This window comes from Capra hircus, chromosome 2 (assembly GCF_001704415.2).
Source record: "Capra hircus breed San Clemente chromosome 2, ASM170441v1, whole genome shotgun sequence".
In the NCBI taxonomy this organism is placed as follows: Eukaryota; Metazoa; Chordata; class Mammalia; order Artiodactyla; family Bovidae; genus Capra; species Capra hircus.
In genome coordinates this window covers 65,068,967-65,094,893 of record NC_030809.1, presented here as the reverse complement: position 1 = coordinate 65,094,893, position 25,927 = coordinate 65,068,967, and the positions used below count along the sequence as shown (strand labels likewise).

The window sequence follows — 25,927 nt, the reverse complement described above, 5'->3', positions numbered from 1 at the left end:
AAATGCTTTATCTCCCAAGAGTGCTGACATGGGGGAGGAACAGACTTGTTCCAGCTCTGGAACCATGGGCAGATCATGTGTGCTCCCTAAGCCTTACCTTACACTCTTGTGAAGTGGAGTGAATTCCCTCCAGAGGTGCTGCAACTCATTGTGCAAGATTATGTGTAAAACACAAATACAAAGTGATTTGCCATTATTCTTAGGGCGTGTGGCCACATTTCCCTGATCACTAAGCTACCAATTGCCCATTTCTGAGCCCAGCAGGAAGCAGCAAGAGACTGAACAGTAGAGTCACTCAGCACTCAGGGGAGGCCAAGAGACTCCCCTGAGGGCCTTAGAATAGTCCAAGGCAGGGTTTGCAAACTGCAGTGGACACTCATTGATGGGTCATGAAATCAATTTTGGGGCTACAACAAGCTTTTCAAATAGAGTAGAGTGTCTCCCAAAATGTCAGGGCACTTTACATGTTCTGAGCACAGACATCTCTTTTTCAGTTGTATCAGTTCAGTAGTTATACATATGTGTATAGACATCATTGTGTCCTCGGTGGTAATGAAAATGCGATTCTTATGATGAGCTGACGTCAAAAAGTTAGAAGTCACAGAGCTCTTGGAGAAGTACAGATACCCAGGACTACCCCGACCTATGGGTTGGCTCTAGAATCTGTCTTTATAAGCTCTTTGAGTGACTTAAGTGCGTGCCATGCGGTGTGTGACAGTCTCTGAGATGGCGGAGCCAGCAGACCTGGGTTTCAGTCCCAAGACCACTACTGACCAGCCCTGCCCCACTAGACAGTTTCTTAGCCTCTCCGAGCATCCTGACTGTGGCCTGACTTGTCTGTGTCCACCTCCTGTGTTGAGGACATGTGTAGTGCATGACACATGCACCCAGGGGTGGCTGTATACTTTCTGAGGTGAGCTTCTCCATAAGGTAAGCACTGCTCTAGAATGAGGAGTACCCCAACCCGTATTTCCTTCCGCAGCCAAGAAAGACCGCAGCAGGTCACCAGGGCCTAGAAACTGACTGTGGAAAAATGTGGTTCCCAGTGCGCCTGGCCTGACCCCCGGGTCTGCAATGATTTACTGAGCTGCTGCTGCTAAGTCACTTCAGTCGTGTCCGACTCTGTGCGACCCCATAGACGGCAGCCTACCAGGCTCCCCCGTCCCTGGGATTCTCCAGGCAAGAACACTGGAGTGGGTTGCCATTTCCTTCTCCAATGCATGAAAGTGAAAAGTGAAAGTAAAGTCGCTCAGTCGTGTCCGACTCTTAGCGACCCCATGGACTGCAGCCTACCAGGCTTTCCCGTCCATGGGATTTTCCAAGCAAGAGTACTGGAGTGGGTTGCCATTGCCTTCTCCATCTTGATGCCTTCAAGCCATCAAAACAGTGTGTTGATTCAACAAGTTGACCTGTGCTTACGTTCCTGAGGCTGTTTTCAAAGTTTTTAATTTGGGGTTTTGTTTGTCTGGGTGTTTTTGTTGCTGTTGTTTTGGGCTGTGCCAACTGCTCCTAATGAAGCCAGTTAAACATTGTCAGATTGCAGAATACCCAGGTCAGTGCAGCTCAATTTGAAGAGAAATTAGGGTTCAGTTCTTAGCACCTCAGTTCTGCTCCATAGTTACAGGAGCTGCCTGTGGCCTTGCCCACTCTAGCCACTTGCCCAAAATAGTAGCAGAGGCCTGCTTTGATCCCAGCCTTGTAAGCAATGGTCCAAAGCCCCTTCCCACCACAGTAGCTGAGCACCGGCAGGAGCCAGCAACAACCAGTGGTTTCTTTCTCACTAACAAGCCTACATATAATAGAAATGGCCTTAGCTTGTGTGGGGGTCATTAATTGCCCCAAGACCATGCCTCCCTTTGGCTGTTCTGAGATTTTTTAATTGTTCCCAAGGAGAGTGAGTTTTAGGGAAACAAACTTGCTGGAGTCATCCAGGCTTCTCGTTGGGATTGGAAAGTCAAAAGGCCCTTTGTCACTGGCTGGTCTTTGGCTGTCAGCCCTCTCTGTGAGCCATCAGCCCGAGGCTGGGGCCTCCTGCCACCCGTCACCATGGGATCCTGGATGGTGAAGGGAAGAGGACGTCTGAACGGGAGCAGGTCTTTATTGTCTCCCGGGACATGTCTTGTTTTGGGAGCAGGTCCTTATTGCCTCCCAGGGCATGTCTCGTTTGCCCAGCACAGTCCATCACTCTCCAGATCAGGGCCAGGGACAGTGGAGAGCATGGGCAAAACACTGGAGCCCCAGGACATGTCACCACGGGAGGTGTTTAGGCCTCACTGGGGCTGCCAGGACTCATTCCTGGGCCAGGGTGGGTTCTCACTGCTATAGCATCTGGAAAGGTATCACAGTGCAGATTCAGGCCATGGGTGGGTCTTTGTCGAAGCAACAGAAAGGACCGAGTCCACCCTCATCAAACAGCCTGAGCAGGGGGGCCACGAAGACGTCTCAGCCTGAAGCTAGAAAGTCTCAGGTGAGGAGAATCTCCCAAATTGGTGATTCTTAGTCCTGTCTGCCAGAGAAGGCAATGGCAACCCACTCCAGTACACTTGCCTGGAAAATCCCATGGGTGGAGGAGCCTGGTAGGCTGCAGTCCATGGGGTTGCTAAGAGTCAGACACCTGGCAACTTCACTTTCACTTTTCAGTTTCATGTATTGGAGAAGGAAATGGCAACCCACTCCAGTGTTCCCTGGATGAATCCCAGGGATGGCAGAGCCTGGTGGGCTACCGTCTATGGGGTTGCACAGAGTCGGACACGACTGTAACAACTTAGCAGCAGCAGCAGCAGCAGTCCTGTCTGCAAACAGCATCATTGCTGAACTTGTAAAAACTACCAATGTCTCTGCCCCATCCCAAACCAATTTAATCTGAATTCCTAGGACTGGTGCTTGGGCATTAAGATGCTCCCCAAGCTCCCCAAGTGATGTTACTATGCAGCCAAATTTGAAAACACAGTCTCCGGCTATGAAAAGGCACATCCCAGCCATCTCAGCAAAACCCAGTGAATTCATCTGAGTAAGGAGAGCAGTAGTTTGGGCCTTGAAAGTTGTTTGGGAAATAGGGGGGTGGTTGGAAGGCTAGTTGAAGATTTATTCCTGATGGAGAATTACTCTGTGGTCAGATAAGGACTCTGTGCTTATAGTTAGCACTCTTTAAGACCCTACTTTCAGTTACTTGGGATATATACCAGAAGTGGAATTGCCAAAGCACGTGGTGACTGTTTTTTAATTCACTGGGGAATCACCATACCATCTTCTGTTGTAGCCACACTCTTTCCGCTCCCACTAGCAGCAAGTGCTCCAATTTCTCCACATCCTCACCAACGCTTTTCTTGTTTTGCTTTGTTTTTAATAGTAGCCCTCCTAATGGATGTGGAGTGGTTTTGATCTATATTTTCCTGATGCTGGGCATCTCTTCATGTGTTTACTGACCATTTCTATATCTTCTTTGGAGAAATTTCTATTCAAGTCCTTTACCTATTTTTGAATCAGGTTTGTTTTTGTTGTTGTTGAGTTTAAGAGTTCTCTATATATCCTGGATATTAATCCCAAATATTTTCTCACTGCTGGGAACTTCTTTAACCCGAGTCTTCATTATCAATAGATCAGAACTTAGAAAAAGTTACTCTGGTTCAGAAGTTGCTAGGAGATTTGGAATTCTTGACAGGTCTGGAAGTGACTCTGGTTACATGTGACTCACAGTCAAGAAGCCTCCCATTTGGGGGCCAACCATTTTCATATGATACCTGAAGTAGCTGTGGGTAGCACAGAGCCAACCATGGCCTTTCCCAACAGGCTGTACTGAGCCAAGAAGTTGTTAAGGATGTGATAAAAAGATCCTTGAAGTGGTCACAAAGCCAAGAAGGACCAGAGAAGGCTAAGGAAGGATAGAGACGGGATCTTGGCAGCTAGTATTTTTTTTCTTGTTCAGTCACTAAGTCATATCCAACTCTTTGTGACCTCATGGACTGTAGTCCACCAGGCTCCTCTGTCCATGGGATTTTCCCAGGCAAGAATACTGGAGTGGGTTGCCATTTCCTTCTCCAGGGGAATCTTCCTGACCCAGGGATCGAGGTCGGTAGTTGTGGCTCCTGGGCTCCAGAATATAGGCTCAGTAATTGCTGGGCACGAGCAGAGTTGCTCTGAGGCTTGTGGGATCTTCCCCAATCAGGATCGAACCCACATCTCCTGCATTGGCAAGTGGGTTCTTTACCACTGAGCCACAAGGCGAGCCCAGCTAGTATTTTACTTAGGGTTAAAATGTTATATTTGTGAACCTATTTATGAACTTGTATGTACAGCCATTAGAAAATATTTATTATTACTATTTTTAGTAAAAGCATTACAGGCAATTCTTCTGAACCAGTTACTGAGATTCACCGTCTTGAGTTTACACTGGGGCGGGTATAAGCAAAGCGCCACCCATGCTAGTGAGGAGTAAGCATGAGGTACGGTAGTAAAATCAGACCCACTTAGAGCTGTGTCTGAGGGGAGTGAAAACAAGACAGCATCTCTCAGCCAAGCCCCTGGATTGACGCTAACAAGCTGGGCCGGAAGGAGATCCAGGAGGCCAATTACAGCTTCTCCGTGGAAAGCTCAAAACCAACCTGTAAAAGCACCCTCAGGTACCATGAGGTGTGTCCTTGGAGAAAATGCATGTGTGTTCATTGCTTGATGGGTCATTGCATATTCCTTATGCAGGGCACACAGGTCTCTCCCACCAGGACTCTCTCAGTGCCCTGTACCCCCTCCCCAACCTCTACAAAGCCCTAACCCTAGGTGCCCTCTGCTCTGCACTGTTGCCTGCCAGGTCTGGGGGCTGCAGAATGCTGCATCAGTACAGCGCTTTCCCCACAATTCTGACTTCAGCTTTTTTAATCACTTCCTTTTCCCTGAGGCTAATGAAGTAACTTGCCGAGGGTCACAGTGTCAGTTGAGGCTAGTACCAACAGTAAATCTGGAAGGCGTCATTTGTAGTTTGCAAGAAACCCTGCCTGCAAAAAGATTCCCAGAGGCTGGAGTTACAGATCAGCACTTCTTGGCTATTTTCACATTGTGGTCCCCATAGAAAGTTGTGTTTGTATAGCAGTTGGGGTGATGAGCTGCTCGTGGCTGGAACTGACACACAAAAGCCCACACCCGGCTCAAGGGTGGGATGCTCTGCTGTAAGATGGCCTGGACTGTGTCCATCCGGATTTGTGATGGTCTTGATCTCCTTAGCATCACTAATCTCCTTCCAGGCAGGAGAGTAATCCTGGTAGGGTTTGTACCTGGGGTGTTTGTAGCTCAGAGCACGGGCAGGAAGTAAGGGACCAGTACCCACAGGCAGCATCTCTGTGGTGCTATGGGCTTTGTATACAGCGTGAAGATACCTAGCCTAGAGGTCCCTGAGAGCCATCTTCACTGTTGGTGCCGAGGGAACTTTTTGCATTGTGTTTTATCTTTTCTTTTTTTGGGCCATACCCCACCCAACAGCCGGAGAAGGCAATGGCAACCCACTCCAGTACTCTTGCTTGGAAAATCCCATGGACAGAGGAGTCTGGTAGGCTACAGTCCATGGGGTCTCGAAGAGTCGGACACGACTGAGCAACTTCACTTTCACTTTTCACTTTCATGCATTGGAGAAGGAAATGGCAACCCACTCCAGTGTTCTTGCCTGGAGAATCCCAGGGATGGAGGAGCCTGGTGGGCTGCTATCTATGGGGTCACACAGAGTCGGACACGACTGAAGCGACTTAGCAGCAGCAGCACCCAATAGCATGTGGTATCTCAGCTCACCAACCAGGGATGGAGCCAGCGTCCCCTGCATTGCAAGGCAGATTCTTAACCACTGGACCACCAGGAAGTCCCTGTGTTTATCTTTAAATCAACTTAAAATCCACTTGTTTTTTTCTTGGCCTTATCTTATGCCAAATATTATCTGTGAAATTATGATTTTGATATGCTAGCAGACACTTATTACTCTATATGCATGAATATATACACAAAACTACTAACGTGTTTTTAAACTTCTTTGAATTCCATCTTAAGTCCTTTGGCAGCCACTAGAGGTATGAATAATAGTTTGGGGAAAAGCATTGTTGTTTTATTGAATCCTTATGAATCAATCAATTCTTACACACATTGGCATATAAGCATTGTTCCTGTTTTTCTGTTGGGAAAACTGAGGTTCAGAGAGTTTTGGTAGTAATAAGATCATGCAGAGAGTGAGTGATGGCGCTGGGATTTGAACCCAGAGCCCCACTAAAGCCACCCTGCTTCTTTCCCCTGTCATTGGCGGGATTGCTATGTCCATCCTCACCCTTACTGCAGCCTTCTTTTCCCCCGCAGTCCACTCTGGGCTTTGTGGCTCTGGTACTGAGCACCCTGCACACGCTCACCTATGGCTGGACCCGCGCCTTCGAGGAGAGCCGCTACAAGTTCTTCCTGCCCCCCACCTTCACCCTCACCCTGCTGGTGCCCTGTGTTATCATCCTGGCCAAAGGCCTGTTTCTCCTGCCGTGCGTCAGCCGCAGACTCACCAAGATCCGGAGGGGCTGGGAGAAGGATGGCTCCGTCAGGTTCACACTGCCAGTGGACCACACCCTGGCCCAGAAGACAAGCCACGTGTGACGGGCCTGCACCTAGCTCCGGGGAACCAGACACAGGCAGGACAGTGCCCGGAGTTTGCCAGGACTTCTCGATCATGCAGGACAGCAGAATTACACACAAGTTGGTGGGCCGAGGTCTGGATTCCTGGGATGTGTGCAGTAATATTCAAAATGACATGCTTGTGTGTGATATATATATATATATATATATATGTCCACATGTATTTCATATAGATAACAGGATTTACAATTACACTTATTAGCTCAAAAGTTGAGTCCCTGAGATTTCAACCTGTAGATTTCAAAGCCAGTGCCAGATGTTAGGAGAAGGGCAGCTCACACTTGCGACATCTGCAGAGAGCTGAGCAAACTTAGCACAGAAAAGGCAATGAGAGGCTGGTACTTTGATGATTGCATCCGTGTGTGTGCCCCTGCCCCCTGCCCATTTTGCTACTTTCGCTAGGCGTCTGCAGAGCTGAGGCTCTCGGGTAGCAGGGCAGACAAGAGCTCTGCCTGGAGCCCAGTCCAGGTGCACAGGGCTGACCAGTCACCAGGGAGCAGGGTGCCGCCCTTCCTTTGGCTGCAGCAGGAGGCCAGGCAGGGTTGAGGGCACTGGGGGTGAGCCTAGGTCTGTGCCCAGGGAGCCACCTGAAGGTTCATCCTTTGCCAGGTTAGGAGGTGGGAAGGGGGAACAATTGGGGCTGAGGCTGCTACCCCTAATCCTCCCTGAGCTGGGGAGATTTTTTTTTCCTAAAAGTCAGAAATCACCCCGCCAGCTGCAAATTGGTCCTCCTGTGGGAGTGTGAAATCACCTCCTTACCGGAGCCACTAATGAACCCTGTCTTAGGAACAAGTGTACTTTTTTTCTTTCTTTAAGTTGGTGATGACTGTTCTTTAAACCACTGTGCCTTCTCACCTTGTAAATCATTAGTTTGAACGTCTCCCCGAGAGCAGACCCTCTAAAAGTTGGTTCAAGGGGGAGGGGAAAACAATGCCTGCTTTTCTCGGGGCCCCAGCCAGAGGGCTGAAGGATGGATAGTCCTCACTGAATTGCCCTGTGGAAGAACACTGGGGACTTTTCAAATTTCCTGCTGCCGCCAGGCAGAGAACCTGCCTTCTGAACACCCCAAAGCTACACTGGCTCCAAGTTCTTCCTAATGCAGGGTTATGTTTCAAAATAGCTGTGGGGGGTAAGGTGGGAAGCTTTTCCACCAAAACCACAAACGGGAAACCCTGCTGCCCCAAAGCACAAGAGAGGCCACAGGCCATGTGTCCTTGGATTGTATGCTGTCCCTCACTGATTCATACTGAAACTTTTTATTTCCCCTGTGGAGAGAAACAGCTGTTCTCGGCTAAGCCCCCAGCCCCTGGCAGCATCGGGATGATGTGTCATCTCTGAACACAAAGCAGCGCGGTCTGCTGGAAGACATCAGTGAGATGTACCCTGAAAGGGGACGTTGGTCATGCTTATATTCTTAGGTCACCCAGGCCAGGGGGCATCGTGTTGTTCTATCACAAAGTCCGACTCTTTGCGACCCTGTGGACTGCAGCTCTCCAGGCTCTCCTGTCCTTCACTATCTCCCAGAGTTTGTTCAGATTCACATCCATGAGTTGGTGATATTAGCTAACCATCTCATGAAATAAAGAGAGTCAGCTGGCAAAAGCTGACCCAGGAGAGCCACAGAAGAAACGCTCCTGCCTCCCCATGGAGACTGCATGAGCTCATGTCTGTGGAGCGCATTAGGGTCCTTGAGTAAAAAGGAAAAAAAAAAGGAGCCAAGTGCAAGTGTATCTCATTAGGCCAGGGACTGATGGAAGGAAAGCAGTGCAGACAGAACTGCCTGCTTCCTGCGGATGTTTCTGTCTGCTGCTCGAGAGCTGAGCGGCGTGAGCTTGCCTCCCAGATGTGCCCTGATGGAGCGGCAGCCTTGGCCTCAGAGAAGCTCACTGGAAAGGTGGTGGGCGAAGCAGAGATTTCAGCATTTGCTTGACAAAAATGCCCATCAATTTCCTGCTGATAGGAAGCAGGGAGAACATGGGCAGCTGGGACTCACCAAGGATTGTCAGCCCCACTCAGTATTAGCTGCCCTTTTCCTCTGGCCCTCCCTGGGCCTGGGATGTCTCCTTACACCAAAGATGCTGACACAGAGCCAAGTCTAATACGCTCCCTCCCCTTCCCTCCCCACCTTCTGCTACAGGTGCTCCTCAGGGGGGCAGGTGCAGCAGAGGACCTGAGCACACCCCAGCTGGACAACCTGCCCATGAAAGGCAGGGTGGGCTGTGTGTTTGGCCTTGACCTGGTGTCATCTGCTGCTCTTCCGTACCTCACCAGGCAGCTGAAAACAGCACCCCCATGAGAATAAGTCACTCCCTTCCAGCCTGGGAAATTCTCTGTGCCTCTGGGTACAAAAGTGCCTGAACCAAAATGCTCTGGAAACCTGAAATGCCATGGTATGAGGTTGAACGTTTAAAATCTATGCTATTGAAACTGCGTGTTTTGTTTTTACCTTGAGGAGCTTGTCTGAGAAGCAGCAAAAATAAACACCTAGGCTTCCATGAATTTGAGGCTGTTATTTTTGTCTCATTGATCACCTGCCCATTCATTGGTTCACTGGCCCAATGGGCCTTCTGATTAGAATATGCTCTGAATCAGGTCATCTGCAAGGTGAGCACAGAATGGCCTGGGTTGGCACTGAGGAAGGGACATGCAGACCTGCAGCAACAAGGCCAGTGAGGACACAGAGGAGACCCAGGTGACAGAGTGCTGGGGTATTGAAAGGAGCACCAGGAAGACTTCCTGGAGGGAGCAGTGTCTGTGCTGTGGTCTGAGAGCAGCAGTGCTCCTCAAGCCATAATGGGCACAGGAGCTGCATCAGGATCTTGTCCACACCTCGATTTGGATCCATGGGTCAGGAATGAGGACTGTGCATCTTAATAAGTTCCCAAGTGCCACTCACGATGCTGATCCTTGGACGGAGTGACACGGGCTTCGATGGCTTTCTTAGTGTCTGCTGTGCCACAGTCTGCAGCCCACAGCCAGTGCTTATCTGCCCCAGTAAGCTTCCCCTGGACTCTGGTTCCCTGGCTGCCCTGGTTAGATACTGCTGATGCTGCTGCAAACCCTGTTCTCTTAAAAGTAGACGGAGAAAACACCCCACCGGCCACAGTCTTGCCCTCTGTGTGCTCCATGTAGGATGCTCCCAGGCGGTCCCGCACATCGGCTCTGGGTCCATCAAGAAAACAGGAACTCTTCACAGAACACCCACCTGTCATGCAGTCAGGCTTTTCTCCTGAAGCAACCAGAATTGTCTCGTACCAGGAAATAAAAAAGAAACCCATGTGCAGAAAGCAATCTAGTGGTTGAAAGCCATTTCTTGGGAACAATAACCAAAAGATGGCCTTGCCATTTTGAGCCTGTGAAAAGAGTTTTCCAAAATAAGAACCACAGCCAGAAAAAAACTTCACTACAAATAATTTTCAATAGAAAAACAAAATCTTGTACTTGGAGGTTTGCAAGCAAGCATCCTCCCATGCATAAGGCTGGCAGAGGTAAGTTTAAAAAGAAGGGATAAAGTAGATGAAAAAATATCCATCATTTTGGTAGCTCACATAAGAACTAAGGAACAACCAAAATAACTCATATTAGTTGAAGAGAATTATCATTCAGCTATTTGAGAAGCTGAATTTGTCTCAAAAGTAATGAAGGGGGACACTGGGAAGTGCAAAAGCTCACTTGCACTGGATCTCTTTAGAAAGAGGAAACTGGCACTGGTACAGCAGAAACTCTCAATCTCCCCAGACTAGCACCAACTTTTTCTAACAAATATGCTGAAAATTCCTTTCTGTGAATGAAATTCAGAAATAATATAAACTACTATATGTAGTTTTTTCCCAACCCAGGGATCATACCCACGTTTCCTGCATTGCAGGCAGATTCTTTACCATCTGAGTCACCAGGGAAGCCCTTTAAATCAACATAAGGTCTTAATTGAAATATAAAGTAGAAACAAATCCAAAGTAATTTACACTAACATATCAAACCAGTCAATCCTAAAGGAAATCAGTCCTGAGTATTCATTGGAAGGACCGATGCTGATGCTTCACCTGATGCGAAGACCCTAATGCTGGGAAAGATGGAAGGCAGGAGGAGAAGGGGGTGAATGGATGAGATGGTTGGATGGCATCAGCAACTTGATGGACATGAGTTTGGGCAAGCTTTGGCAGTTGGTGGTGGACAGGGAAGCCTGGCATGCTGCAGTCCATGGGGTCGCAGAGTAGGACACAACTGAGCGACTGAACTGATATATATATATGTGTGTGTGTGTGTGTGTGTGTGTGTATAATACTGAGTATAAATTATTATAAGTAATGATCTTACAGTAAGTAAGTTGGTATTGAGAGAAGCACAATGATATTCAGCTAAACACTGTTGACGCTCTTTAAAACTAATGTTTTAAAATAAAGGCTAAAAAAATAAATAAATAAATAAATAAATAAAATAAAGGCTAGAGTTCCTTTGCTGCTGCTACTACTGCTGCTGCTGCTGTGCTGAGAGTGCTGTCGCCAGGCAAAAAGCCCTTTCAGGTTGGAGGGGAGCCATGAGCCGATTCCTGAATGTGTTACGAAGCTGGCTGGTGATGGTATCCATCATAGCCACGGGGAACTCACTACAGAGCTTCCGAGACCACACCTTCCTCTATGAAAAGCTCTAGACCGGCAAGCCAGACCTGGTGAATGGCCTCCAAGCTCGGACCTATGGAATCTGGACACTGCTCTCATCAGCGGTTCGCTGCCTCTGCGCCATCGACATTCACAACGAAACGCTCTACTGCATCACGCTCTGGACCTTCTTCCTCGCACTGGGACACTTCCTCTCTGAGTTGTTTGTATCTGGGACTGCGCTCCCATGATTGGCGTCATGGTATCCCTCACGGTGGCAAGTATCTCAATCCTGGGCATGCTAGTGGGGCTCCAGCACCTAGAAGCAGAACCAGGATCCAGACAGAAGAAAGAAACTGAGGCCAACATCCCCACGTCCAAGATGTCATCTCCCGCCTTTGCTCGCCTCTTCCTTCTCTATGCTCTTCAGTTTAATTTCTGCTCCATCATTCACTTACAGCCTTTCACATTTGGGGTTTCTTTTCTTTAATTAAAAAATTTTAAAGATATTACATGCATGCAAAAAGTCAGTGCCATTTAAATGTATGTAAAGAATCAAATTCTCCAAGCCAGGCTTCAGCAATACATGAACCATGAACTTCCAGATGTTCAAGCTGGTTTTAGAAAAGGCAGAGGAACCAGAGATCAAATTGACAACATCCGCTGGATCATGGAAAAAGCAAGAGAGTTCCAGAAAAACATCTATTTCTGCTTTGTTGACTATGCCAAAGCTTTTGACTGTGTGGATCACAATAAACTGTGGAAAATTCTGAAAGAGATGGGGAATACCAGACCACCTGACCTGTCTCTTGAGAAACCTATATGCAGGTCAGGAAGCAACAGTTAGAACTGGACATGGAACAACAGACTGGTTCCAAATAGGAAAAGGAGTACGTCAAGGCTGTATATTGTCACCCTGCTTATTTAACTTCTATGCAGAGTACATCATGAGAAACTCTGGGCTGGAGGAAGCACAAGCTGAGATTGCCGGGAGAAATATTAATAACCTCAGATATGCAGATGATACCACCCTTATGGCAGAAAGTGAAGAAGAACTAAAGAGCCTCTTGATGAAAGTGAAAGAGGAAAGTGAAAAAGTTGGCTTAAAACTCAACATTCAGAAAACTAAGATCATGGCATCTGGTTCCATCATGTGATGGCAAATAGATGGGGAAACGGTGTCAGACTTTATTTTCTGGGGCTCCAAAATCACTGCAGATGGTGATTGCAGCCATGAAGTTGAATGACGCTTGCTCTTTGGAGGGAAGGGTGTGGCCAGCCTGGACAGCATATTCAAAGGCAGAGAAATCCGTCTAGTCAAGGCTGTGGTTTTTCCAGTGGTCATGTATGGATGTGAGGGTTGGACTGTGAAGGGGGCTGAGTGCCGAAGAGTTGATGCTTTTGAACTGTGGTGTTGGAGAGGACTCTTGGGGGTCCCTTGGACTGCAGGGAGATCCAACCAGTCCATCCTGAAGGAGGTCATTCCTGGGTGTTCATTGAAAGGATGGATGCTGAGGCTGAGGGTCCAATACTTCGGCCACCTGATGCAAAGAGCTGACTCATTTGAAAAGAACCTGATGCTGGAAAGGATTGGGGGCAGGGGGAGAAGGGGACGAGAGGATGAGATGGTTGGATGGCATCACAGACACAACGGACATAGGTTTGAGTGGACTCCGGGAGTTGGTGGTGGACGGAGAGGGGGGCGGGCCTGGTATGCTGCGGTTCATGGGGTCAGAGAGAGTCGGACATGACTGAGTGACTGAACTGAACTAAACTGAAAGAATCATTTTAGAATGACGTACGTCTGTCCAAATCAAGGAACTGCCAATATATCTGAAGCCCACTGTGTGCCCTTCCTGCACCCACAGCCTCTTCCAGCACTACTTTTCCAGCCTTCTCCTTTTTTCATTTTATTTTTAACTGTTGACTTGACTTGTTTGATTGGAAGATGCAGACTGTGAAACTTCAAGCTGCTAATTTGCCCAGAGCATTGCCACCAAGGACTGCTTTGAGGGGTTGTCCATCCAGGTTGGGTTTCTCTCTGCTGCTGGACCCCAAGACTCTGAACCATCTGAGAGACAAGCAGTTCTTCCAAGAAGGGCTCCCCGGCCAGTGAGTGTGGCCCCTGTCCTTGCGCCTACAGGTGGATCAGGGTTGGAAGGGTCTTTTAGACCTTCCAGTCTGCTGTATTTGTGTAATGAGACTTGTAATAAATAGAGAAAACTTAAGCCTAGAGTGCTCCTGCCCTCCTCTGAGGCCTAGCAGAGGAAGACCCCAGCTTTCTGCAGATCAAATACACCATAATGAGTAGGACAGCGCAAGACCCAGGGAAACTTGGCTGCCTTTCGTCTCCTGTTCATTTCTCATGAAGTCAAATCTTCCTCCTCTCTGTCCCCACCTTCCAAATTCTGAGCACACAACTGAACAGCCAGAACCCTCTCTTGTTTTCTTCACAAAGAAGAAACAGGTTCTTGAGAAAGCAGAACTGGACAACATGGAAGAAATGCTGTATGCGCATGAAAAGCACACTGGAGCCCAAGGACAAGGCGCTGGAGCAGACGGCTGCCATCCAGAGACAACCCTGAGCACCTCCACACTGGCGGAACCCTCACCCACAGTGTATAGATGCGAGAACCCATTCGCAACTTCAGCGAGTGTTTACTGAACACTTACTCCATGCCAGACACTTGGGAAGGAAAAATGAATGACCCAGGCAATGTCCCTGTAGTCAAGAAACAGACTGTCAAGCCCACACCTGAAAGAACAGCCCCAGGTAGTGCTAAGACTCTAGAAAACCAGGGACTGTGATTTGGAAGAGGAGGGAGGTACAGAACCTAGAGGGGTGGGATGGGGTGGGAGATGCGGGGGAGTTTCAAAAGGGATGTGAGGTATGTATACCTATGGCTGATTCATGTTGAAGCTTAACAGAAGAAAACAAAACTCTGTAAAGCAATTATCCTTCAAAAAAAATAAAAAAATAAAGGCTAAAGAAGTGTGTGTGAGAGAGAGAGAAAGAGTGTGTGTGTGTGTGAAACACAATGAGATTCAACTAAACACTGTTGACCCTCTTTAAAACTAACGTTTTAAAATAAGGGCTAAAGAAGTGTAAGAGAGAGTGTGTGTCTGTGTGTGTGCGTGTGCTCATGTGAATGTTGGAAACAGTGTTAAATTCTATGGAGAAGTCAAGTAGGGTAAAGACCAGTAAATGTCCCCTGAATCTGGATATGTGGAAATTTTAGGGTGAGAATTTCAATGGAATGTTGGGGATAAAGTAAAGACTGGGAATGAGAGAGAAGTAAGGAAGTGGAGGCTAGTTCTAGATATTATTTTAGGATTTGGCTGTGAAGTAGGGGGGAGAAAGGGTTGGAGAAATGGGGGATTAGAAGGAGAGTTGGTTATTTTTTCCCATGGTTCTGACCTGAACATGTTTTAAATGTTTCTGGAAAAGAACAAAATGAACTGGAGTCTTTCAAGAAGAGAAAGAAAGAGGTCAAAGTTCTAGAGGGTATAGGAAGAGATAAGGTCTAGAGCACAGGTGGCTTTAGTGCATATATTTGAGAAAACCTACCCCCTAAAATTGGGCTTCCCCAGCGGCTCAGTGGTAAAGAATCTGCCTGCAATGCAGGAGCCGCAGGTGACACAGGTTTGATCCCTAGGTTGGGAGGATCCCCTGAAGGAGGGCATGGCAACCCACTACAGTATTCTTGCCTGGAGAATCCTATACAGAGAGGAGCCTGGTGGGCTACAGTCCATAGGGTCGCACAGAGTCAGAAATGACTGAAGCGCCTTAGCAAGCACACACACACCCCAAAATTGGTAACAAAGGCACAAGCAGGCAGTCTTTGAACAAAGACCACCCTCCTCCCTCTTCCAGCTCAGTGAAGACTCCAGACTTCTGCAGCCAAGGACATAGGGCTCCCTCTCCTCAAGCTACCATTGGAAGGGCCCTATTCCTAGGAGAAGCAGAACTTCAGTGTTTCACATCCTATTCCTAGCTGCCTACCAGTTCATTCCCTCAGTCATGTCCGACTCTTTGCAACCCTGTGGACTGCAGCACGCCAGGCTTCCCTGTCCATCACCAGCTCCTGAAGCTTGTCCATCAAGTAGATGATGCCATCCAACCATCTCATTCTTTCACCCCCTTCTCCTCCTGGCTTCAGTCTTTCCCAGCATCAAGGTCTTTTGCAATGAGTCAGTTCTTCAAATCAGGTGGCCTGATTGGTTTGTAGGACAGTTTATGCCCTAGGACATTATTAGAAATAATAGAGCAATAAGCTTGCAATTAGTGGGGTTTAACAACTGAGTGTTGTCAGGGAAAGAAAGAGCACTTACCAATACCACTATCATCCCGAGGTGATTATGGAAGTATCCAAGTTGGGTCTTCTGATGCCAAAAACTCAGCCTCTGTGCACTGGTGCCAAATAAAATCTTGGAGACAGAGTTGGGGTGAATTAGAAAAGAAGAGCTTTATTGCTTTTCCAGGCAAAGGAGACACAGCAGCCTCCTGCCCTTGAAAACAGTCCAAACCTGGGAGGATTTGGTGAGGAGTTTTATAGCAATGGTTCAAGAGTGGGGTTGCTGATAAGGATCAGGGTGTGTGCAGGGCCTACACTCCTTTAATCTACTCTCAGGTAATCTCTTGATGAGCTTCTCTGGTTCCTTTAATCTGACTTCAGAAGGGCTTCTCTAGAATGAAGGACTGCTGACATCTTGCATTTCTTGGGGGTTTTAGTTCTATAGGACTTCCCTGGTGGCTCAAATGGTAAAGCGTCTGCCTACAATGCAAAGAGTTGGACACGACTGAGCGACTTCACTTTTTCACTTTAGTTCTACAAAGAGCTTAAAGATATTGCTATGCCATCTGGAGGTAGAAACAGGACCCTCCTCCAAGGCGGCACTGTTGTTTCTTGGTTGTGTTTTCTTTGTCTCTGAATCTCCTCCCTTCCTTGATTAGCAACTGTTTGAATCTGCCCTTTGGGACACAGGGAAGGTCATGGAGGTTGGGGTCTGTTCCCTACAAACAAGGAATGGGGACACAGAAATGCTTCTATACCCAGGAGCCCCAGAGGGTCTTGCTTGGTTTCACTCCCTGAGGAACAACACCAGAGACTTCACACTTTATAGGATGGAGAAAATAAATATTGCTAAAATAATCCAGTCACTAAAAAACAGGCAAACAAAAATAACAGATCTTGGCTGGGGAAGAAGGGAGATGAGTACCCAGAGTCCTACAATATATCATCTCAAATGTCCAGTTTCTAACAAAAAATTATGAGGCACGCAAGCAACAGGAAAATGTAACCCATACACCTTGGGAATAAAAGAATAACAAAAGCTGCCTCTGGAAACAACCAGATATCAAATTTCACAGAAAGGACCTCAAAATACCCATTATAAATGTGTTCAAATATGAAAGAAAAATGAAGATATTCACAGACAAACAAAAACTGATATAATTCATCACTAGTGAACCAACCCTACAAGATATGCTAAGGGGATTTTTTTTTTTTTTGGACTGAATTAAAAGAACACTAGACAGTAACTCAAACTCAGATGAAAAGTAAAGAACACCAATAAAGATAACAACAGAGGTAAGCGTATAAATGCATTTCTTATTTGTAATTTTCTACCATCTGATTTAAAAGACAACACAGAAAACAATAATTATAACCTGAGTTGATGGGTACACAGTGTATAATGGTGTAATTTGTACACCAATAAACAACACAAAGGAGAGAGGATGGAATTGAATATATATATAGGGGCAACGTTTTGTATAATACTGAAATTAAGTTGGTATTAACCCAAACTTAAATTGTTATAAATTAATATGTTAACTATAATTTCAAACACAACCAGTAAGAAAATAATATATAGTAAAAGAAATGACAAGGGAATTAAAATGGTACACTACAAAATGCCTATTTAACACAAAAAAATAAATAATGGGGAAATTGAGGCACAAAAGAGAAGATATATAGAAAACAAATGGCAAGATGGGAGACATAAGCCCTACCTTATAAATAATTAGATTATATGTAAAAAGATCAAACACTCCATTTAAAAGGCAAAATGGATTGTTTTAATGAGTCAACTATCTATTGGCTACAAGAGCAACACTTCAGATTCAAGGTTGAAAGTAAAAGGATAGAAAAAGATACTCTATGCAAACAACAACCAAAAGAGAACTGTCATGACTGTATGAAAAAAGACAAATAGACTTAAGACAAAATAATTTAATGGAGTCAGAATCTTAAAATAAGAAAAAAGTCAATATATCAGGAATATAAAACAGTTATAAAGATAAGTGTCCTAACAACCCCCCAATACAAGAAGTAAAACTGTCAAAACTGAAGAGAGAACTAGACAATTCAAAAATAATAGCAGAGGAGCCTGGTGGGCTGCAGTCCATGGGTCGCTAAGGGTCAGACACGACTGAGCAACTTCACTTTCACTTTTCACTTTCATGCATTGGAGAAGGAAATGGCAACCCAGTCCAGTGTTCTTGCCTGGAGAATCCCAGGGATGGGGGAGCCTTGGTGGGCTGCCGTCTATGGGGTCGCACAGAGTCGGACATGCTGAAGCGACTTAGCTGCAGCAGCAGCCTTCAATAGCCCATTTTCAGGGATGGGTAGAAAACCTGACAAAAGACAATAAGAAAATCCAAGATTTGAACACTATAAACCAATCAGACTTACACATATCTATAGAACACTCCAAAAACAGCAGTGTATACCTTCTTCTCAACCACACATGGAATATTCCCCAGGACAGACTATACATTAGCTCCAATAAAATGTACCAGTTCCAATAAATTTTAAAAGACTAAAATCACACAAAGTATGTTCTTCACAATGGAAAGAAGTTAGAAATCAATAACAAAAATACATTTTATGAATTCAAAATATCTGGAAATTAAACAACATAGCAATGGATCAAAGAAGAAATAACAAAGAAAATTAGAAAATATTTTGAGATGAATGAAAACAGAAACATACCAAAGCTTATGGTGGTTTAGTCGCTAAGTCATGTCTGACTTTTGTAATCCCATGGACTGTAGCCTGCCAGGCTCCTTGTCCATGGGATTCTCCAGAAAAGAATACTGGAGTGGGTTGCCATTTCCTTCTCCCAAGCTTAGGATATCACTAAAGCAATGGTTGGAGGAAAGTTATAGCAGTAAATACTTATATTTAAAAAGACTAAAGACCTCAGATCAATAATCTGAATAAACTAGAAAAGCAAGAGCAAACAAAAATCCCAATAAAAAAGCAGAAGAAATTAAATTATAAAGACTGATGTGAAAATAAATGAACTAGAGAATAGAAAAACAATAGAATCAACAAAACCAAAAAATTGGCTCTTTTAAAAAATTAACAAAATTGACAAGACTGATCAAGAAAAACAGAAGCCTTAAATCAGTAAAATCACAAATGAAGTGGGGACATTACTACCAACCTTACAGAAATGAAACAGTCTATAAGGGAATACTATGAGCAACTAAATGCCAACAAATTAGATAGTCTTCTAGGGCAAATTCCTAGAAAGTCACAAGCTATTGACACCAAATCAAGAAGAAACAAAATCTGAAGAGATCTATAAATTTGTTAATAATCTATAAAGTAAAAACAATGAATTAATAATCAAAATTGTTTTGATTACTTCCTACCCAAAAAAAGGCCATGACAAGCAGGCTTCACTAAATGAATACTACCTAATGTTTAAAGAAAATTAACATAATCTTTCACAAACTCTTTCCAGATATTAAAAAAAAATATGTGTACACTTACTATTATGGGTTGAACTGAGTACCCCCCAAAATTCACATGTTGAATTTCTAACCCCCAGGACCTGAAAATATAACCTTACCAGGAGAGTGTATCTTTACTGAGGTAATTAATTAAACTGAGGTTATTAGGGTGGACCCTAATCCAATATGTGTGTATCACATATTATAGTTATGTGTAACATATTAGGCAGAGGAACCAAAAATCAAATTGCCATCATCTGTTGGATCAAAGAAAAACCAAAGGAATTCCAGAAAAACATCTACTTCTGCTTTATTGACTAGAGTAAAGCCTTTGACTGTGTGGATCACAATAAACTGTGGAAAATTCTTACAGAGATGGGAATACCAGACCACCTTACCTGTCTTCTAAGAAACATGTATGCAGGTCAAGAAGCAACAGTTAGAACTGGACATGGAACAACAGACTGGTTCCAAATTGGGAAAACAAGTACATCAAGGCTGTATATTGTCACTCTGCTTATTTAACTTACATGCAGAGTACATCATGAGAAATACTGGGCTGGATGAATCACAAGCTGGAATCAAGATAGCCAGGAGAAATATCAGCAACCTCAGATTTGCAGATGATACCATCCTAATGGCAGAAAGCAAAGAGGAACTAAAGAGCCTCTTGATGAAAGTGAAACAGGAGAGTGAAAAAAAACTGGCTTAAAACTCACCATTCAGAAAACTAAGATGATGGCACCTGGTCCCATCACTTCATCGCAAATAGATGAGAAAACAATGGAAACAGTGACAAACTTTATTTTCTTGGGCTGCAGCCAAGATGGTGACTACAGGCATGAAATTAAAGATGCTTGCTCCTTGGAAGAAAAGGTATGACCAACCTAGACAGCATATTAAAAAGCAGAGACATTACTTTGCAAACAAAGGTCCATCTAGTCAAAGCTACAGTTTTTCCATTACTCGTGTATAGATGTGAGAGCTGGACTATAAAGAAAGGTGAGCACCAAAGAACTAATGCTTTTGAACTATGATGTTGGAGAAGACTCTTGAGAGTCCCTTGGACTGCAAGGAGATCCAACCGGTCCATCCTAAAGGAAATCAGTCCTGAATATTCATTGGAAGGACTGATGGTGAAGCTGAAACTCCAATCATTTGACCACCTGATGTGAAGAACTGACTCATTGGAAAAGACCCTGATGCTGGGAAGTATTGAAGGCAGGAGGAGAAGGGAATGACAGAAGATGACGTGGTTGGATGAGATCATCAATTCAATGGACATGAGTTTGAGCAAGCTTCAGGAGCTGGTGATGGACAGGGAGGCCTGGTGTGCTGCAGTCCATGGGGTCACAAAGAGCTGGACAGGACTGAGCAACTGAACTGAACTGAAGATAGACATGCAGACATAGAGAACAGTTTGTGGACACAGTGAGGAAAGGTGAAGGAGGGATGAATTGAAAAAGTCGTGCTGAAATATACACACTACCATATATAAAATAGACAGCCGGTGGTAATTTGCTGTATGAAGCAGGGAGCTCAAAGTCAGTGCTCTGTGACAACCTAGAGGGGTGGGATGGGGTGGGAGGTGGGAGGGAGTTTCAAGAGGGAGGAGATACATGTATACCTATGACTGATTCATGCTGATGTATGGCAGAAACTAACACAATTGTTAAACAATTATTCTCCTATTAAAAATTTAAAAACACAACTGATTAAGAATAGAAGGGAACTTCCTCACCCTGATAGAGGGCATCTATGAAAAATCCATAGCTAATGTAGTGGTCAAAGACTGCTTGATTTTCTCCTGAGATCAGGAAGAAAATAAGTATATCCACTCTTCCCAACACTGTGCTGGAGTTCTGTCCAGGGCAGTTAGGCAGGAAAAGAAATTAGAAGGCATTCAGATTAGAGAGGAAGAAGTGAAACTCTCTCAGTTTAGAGATGACATTATCTTATATATACGAAATCCTAAGGAATCCACTAAAAAATTGGAACTAATAAACCAATCCAGCAAGGTTATAGGATACAAGATCAATATGTAAAAATCAGTTGTGCTCTATGTCCTAGCAATAAACAATACAAAAATTAAATAATTCCATTAATAATACCACCAAAAAGATTAACCTACTTAAGAATAACCTTAAAAAGGTGTGAGTACACTTAAGTACACAGAAAACTATAAAACATTACTGAAAGAAATTAAATAAGCACTAAGTAAGCAAAAAGACATTCTATCTTCATGGATTAAAAGACTTAATGTTGTTAAGATGACAGTATTCCCCAAATTGATCTACAGATTCAGTCAGTCTCCATCTGGCTTTTGTGGGCTTTTTTTTTTTTTCAATAATTAATAAGCGGTTCCTAAAACTCATATAGAATTTCAGAAGACACAGAACAACCAAAACAATTTTGAAAAAAACAAATGTTGGATGACTTACACTCCCCAATTTCAAAACTTACTACAAAGCTATAGGAAATAAGACCTATCAACATATAGGTCAATGAAACAGAATTTGGAGTCAAGAAATAAACCCATATACCTACGGTCAATTGATTTTAAACAAGGGTGCCAATTGATGATGAAAGAATATCTTTTCAAGAAATGGTGTAACAACTGGATAGTCACCCACTAAAGAAAGAAATTAGACCTCTCCCTCACACCACATGTAAAAATTAACACAAATGGATCAAAGACCTAAACATAAGAGCTAAAATGATAAAACTCTTGGAATAAAACATAGATATGAATCTTCATGACCACGGATTAGACAATGGTTTCTTTAATATGACATACAGAGCATAGAAACACAAGACAAAATAGATGAATTGGAATTAAAAACTTCTATACTTCAAACAACATCACCAAGAAGTGAAAAAACAACCCACAGTATGGGCAATAATATTTGCAAGTTGATAATATTTAGTCCGAGCTCTGCAACAAGAGAAGCCACTGCAATGAGAAGCGAGAACGCCCCAACTAGAAAGTGGTCCCCACTGGCCACAACCAGAGAAAACCCTGCCCGGCAATGAAGACCCTGCACAGCCAAAAGCACAAAAATAAATTATTTTTAAAAATTGCAACTGAGGAGGAACTGCCAGAAATAGAATCCACAGGGAGCGGATCAGGGAAATAGAGTAAAGGAAGTGGGAAGAAGAGCCTGATAAAAGGAAGCTGGAGATGGCAGGAAGTGAGGTGCCAGAGTTCTTTAATACTTAACAAAGACTACAGAAGAGGATGCTCTAAAGTTGTAAAAGCAGAACAACTCTTAAATTATACCTCCTTCCGATAAGTTCGGGAAACCTAATATCACGTATGCATAAGTAAGAGAAAAGGATTGAAGTCAAATCCTGTACAGTTATTCAAGGAAAAATGAGGAGCAGAATAACATCCCTGTAGATAATAAAAGCACGCCAGAGGAATGCACCAATGAAAACAAAAGCCTAATAGTTCAAAATGGCAAGAGGAGGGAGAGGAAATGGAATGCGGGCTTACAGATGGAAGGAGATCTGGAAAAGACGTTCTAAGAAAGAAGAGATAAACAGGCAAAGCTAAACTGTAGTGCTTAGGAAAGGTGAGAGTGCAGCAAAGAAAAGTACAGAGGTGATTAACACGAAGTCCAACTGAAGGAGGGCATGGTGCCTATTGCGGGCTTTGAGGTCAGAGTAAGTCATCTTGCCACGGGTGTATTTAAAGGTGTTCAGTTTTTAATACATGAGCTTTTCATTTCTTATGCTATATACACATGTATATATGTATATACTGTTATTTTAACAACCAAAAGAATTTTTTTAAAGAATGTTCATAGCCATACTGTTCACAATTGCCCCAAACTAGAAATAACCCAAATTCCATTGACAGGTAAATTCATGAATACATTGTGCTATTCAGATGATGGCCTGTTTATTATTCAGCACTGAAAATAAACTACCTATTGCTCCAGTGAAGCTTAGAAACATAATATGGAGTGAAAAAAAAAATAGTAAAAAACCATAAGCTATATGATAGCATTTTTTATAAACTTCAGAAACCAAGCAAAAACTAACCAACACTCTGATTAGGGTTACATACATATGTGATTTTTAGAACAAGCTTAAGGAAGCAAAGGTGGTAAACATAAGGTTTAGGATGGAATACGCATATGGGATTTTTTAACTACTCTTTTAAAAAGCAACAAAATGAGAAACCCAAAATTCAGGGTGGTTTTTATTTAGAAGGAAGCAGGAAGGATGGGATAGGAAAGGTACTCACAAGCTTTTTTCTGAAGCTCAGTAGTGGGTTAATAGTATACTTTCCCATTATTGTTTCATAATTTACAAATATGTTTATATTAAGAGTTGATCAGCTCTGGACACAAAGAATAAGAAATTTTAAATGCGATTATCTCTTTCATCCACCATTCATTCATTCATTCAGTTACTTAACTCAGGGTTACTGTGCACCCACTCTATGCCAAGCACTGTGCTAAGTTCTAGGATGGAGCAGTGAAAAAACAGACACTGCTCTTCCCCTCTCATAGCTCACCACTTCCTAGGATTTATCATGTTCACTGGAGATGGTAATGATTGTGAAGGAGCTTTTTAAAAATCTACAGAACTAACAGCCAGTACAATCCATAATCAGAGCAACTAATTTCAGGATAACTGGGAGATACCTTCTTAGCATCACTTGAAGGAGGTCATTTTAAAAGTAACCAGCCAATATATCCAGAAAAGATGAAAACTCCAACTTGAAAATATACGTATACACCAATGTTCACAGCAGCACATTTATAATAGCCAGGACGTGGAAGTCACCTAACTGTTCATTGACAAACAAATGGGTTTTTAAAAGTGTGGTGCATATATAGAATGGAATATTACTCAGCCATTACAAAGAATGAAATAATATCATTTGCAGTACCATGGATGGACCTAGAGATTATCATGGGCTTCCAAGGTGGCGCTAGTGGTGAAGAACGTACTTGCCAACGCAGGAGATATAAGAGACACAAGTCCCATCCCTGGGTCAGGAAGATTCCCCTGGAGAAGGAAACAGCAACCCAGTCCAGTATTCTTGCCTAGAGAATCCCATGGACAGAGGAGCCTGGTGAGCTACAGTCCATAGGGTCACACAGAGTTGGACATGACTGAAGCAACTAAGCTACTAAGTGAAGTAAGTCAGACAATGACAAATATCATGATATCATGATATTTTTTGTGGAATTTAAAAAGATGATACAAATGAACTTATTTACAAGACAGAAACACTCACAGACACAGAAAACAAACTTATTGGAGTCCCCTGGTGGTGCAGTAGGTAAGAATCCACCTGCCTGTGTCGGAGACACGAGTTCCATCCCTGGTCCAGGAAGATTCCACATGCTGGAAAGCAACTAGGCCCATGCTCTAGAGCCTGGTGGTGAGCCCACGCACCACAGCTACCGAGCCCACATGCCCTAGAGCCCACAAGCTGCAACTACTGAGCCCGCATGCTTCAACCACCGAGCCCGCATGCTTCAACCACTGAGCCTGCATGCTTCAACCACCGAGCCCGCATGCTTCTGCTTCAACCACCGAGCCTGCATGCTTCAACTACTGAGCCTGCATGCTTCAACTACTGAAGCCCGTGCACCTAGAGTCTGTGCTCCACAACAAGAGAAGTCACCGCAATGAGAAGCCTGCACATCACAACTAGAGAGTCGCCTCCACTCTCTGCAGCCAGAGAAAGCCCGTGTGCAGCAATGAAGACTCAGTTCAGCCAAAATGAATAAATAAAAGAGAAAACAAATTTACGGTTACCAAAGGGAAAGGAGTGGGAAGGGAAAAATTGGTAGTTTGGGATCAATATACACACACTACTTATATAAAATAGATAAAAAAAAAAACCAAGGTCCTACTGTATAGTACAACTATATTCAATATCTTATAATAACCTATCATGGGAAAGGATCTGAAAAAGAAAAGATACACACACACACACATATGTATAACAAATTACTTTGCTGTATACCTGACACTAACACATTATAAATATTTCAATTTAAAAAATTATCTAATTACCAGCCAACAGATGACAGCAGAAACACTAGGCAGGAATTCTTAAGACAGTGGTTCCCCAATACTACCAACTTGGCTCCATGAAGAAGCTTCCATTTGTCTTAAAAACATGCTGTACACATTTGTGCACATGCACGTACACACACACAGATTATTCCAAGCTTATGTCCTCCCTATGTTTCTTTGTTGTGATGTCCTTTCATTCGTGTATTGACAATGTTAAAGAAGCATTGTTGAACTTTGCAACTACTTAGGGAAGTAATGTGTTTACCTGATGAAATAAAGAGCTGACAAACGAAATCAATCTCTAAGATTTAAGTTATTTATTATTTAAATGCCAGAGTCTGAGACTTATGGCCAAGAGTTATGGTCAGACCCAACATTTTTTTTCTGAAAGAGAATGTAGGAAGACTGAGTTCACCTTTAAGGAATAAGTAACCGAGAGTGTAATGTCATGGCTGAGACCTTGCTGGGTTTTAGGAGCAGCCTGGCCTGGTCTCCCAGCCCAGGTCCACCCCTGTCAGCAGGGTGGCCTCGATATGTTCTATAGAATAGCCCAGACTCAGCTTCCTCATCCTGGGATGAAGATGAAACCCACCACAGAGGCTGCTGTGAAAATTTAAAGAGATAATACAGGCTAAAGGAAATAGGATGAATGAATGAAGACGTGGTACACAGACACAGTGGAATATTGTGAAAATGAAAGTGTTAGTCGCTCAGTCGTGTCCAACTCTTTGTGACTCCACGGACTGTAGCCCACCAGGCTCCTCTGTCCATGGACTTCTCCAGGCAAGAGTACTGGAGTGGGTTGCCATTCCCTCCTCCAGGGGATATTACTCAGCCATAAAGAAGAATGAAACATTGCCATCTGCAGCAATGTGAATAATAGAGATTATTA

At 44.1% G+C, this 25,927-nt stretch overlaps 1 protein-coding gene and 1 pseudogene across 4 annotated transcripts in view; both read left to right on the top strand.

Moving 5' to 3' along the window:
• The window catches only part of STEAP3 (STEAP3 metalloreductase), a 51,867-nt gene extending 42,720 nt beyond the window's left edge, over window positions 1-9,147 (top strand). For all 4 annotated transcript variants that reach the window (XM_005676251.3, XM_018061862.1, XM_018061872.1 and 1 more), the window contains exon 5: window positions 6,325-9,147. In XM_005676251.3, coding sequence (XP_005676308.1) covers window positions 6,325-6,606 — 282 coding nt within the window. In that variant the 3' untranslated portion in view covers window positions 6,607-9,147. The remainder of the gene's footprint in view (window positions 1-6,324) is intronic.
• On the top strand, window positions 11,148-11,733 carry LOC102177010 (annotated as a pseudogene).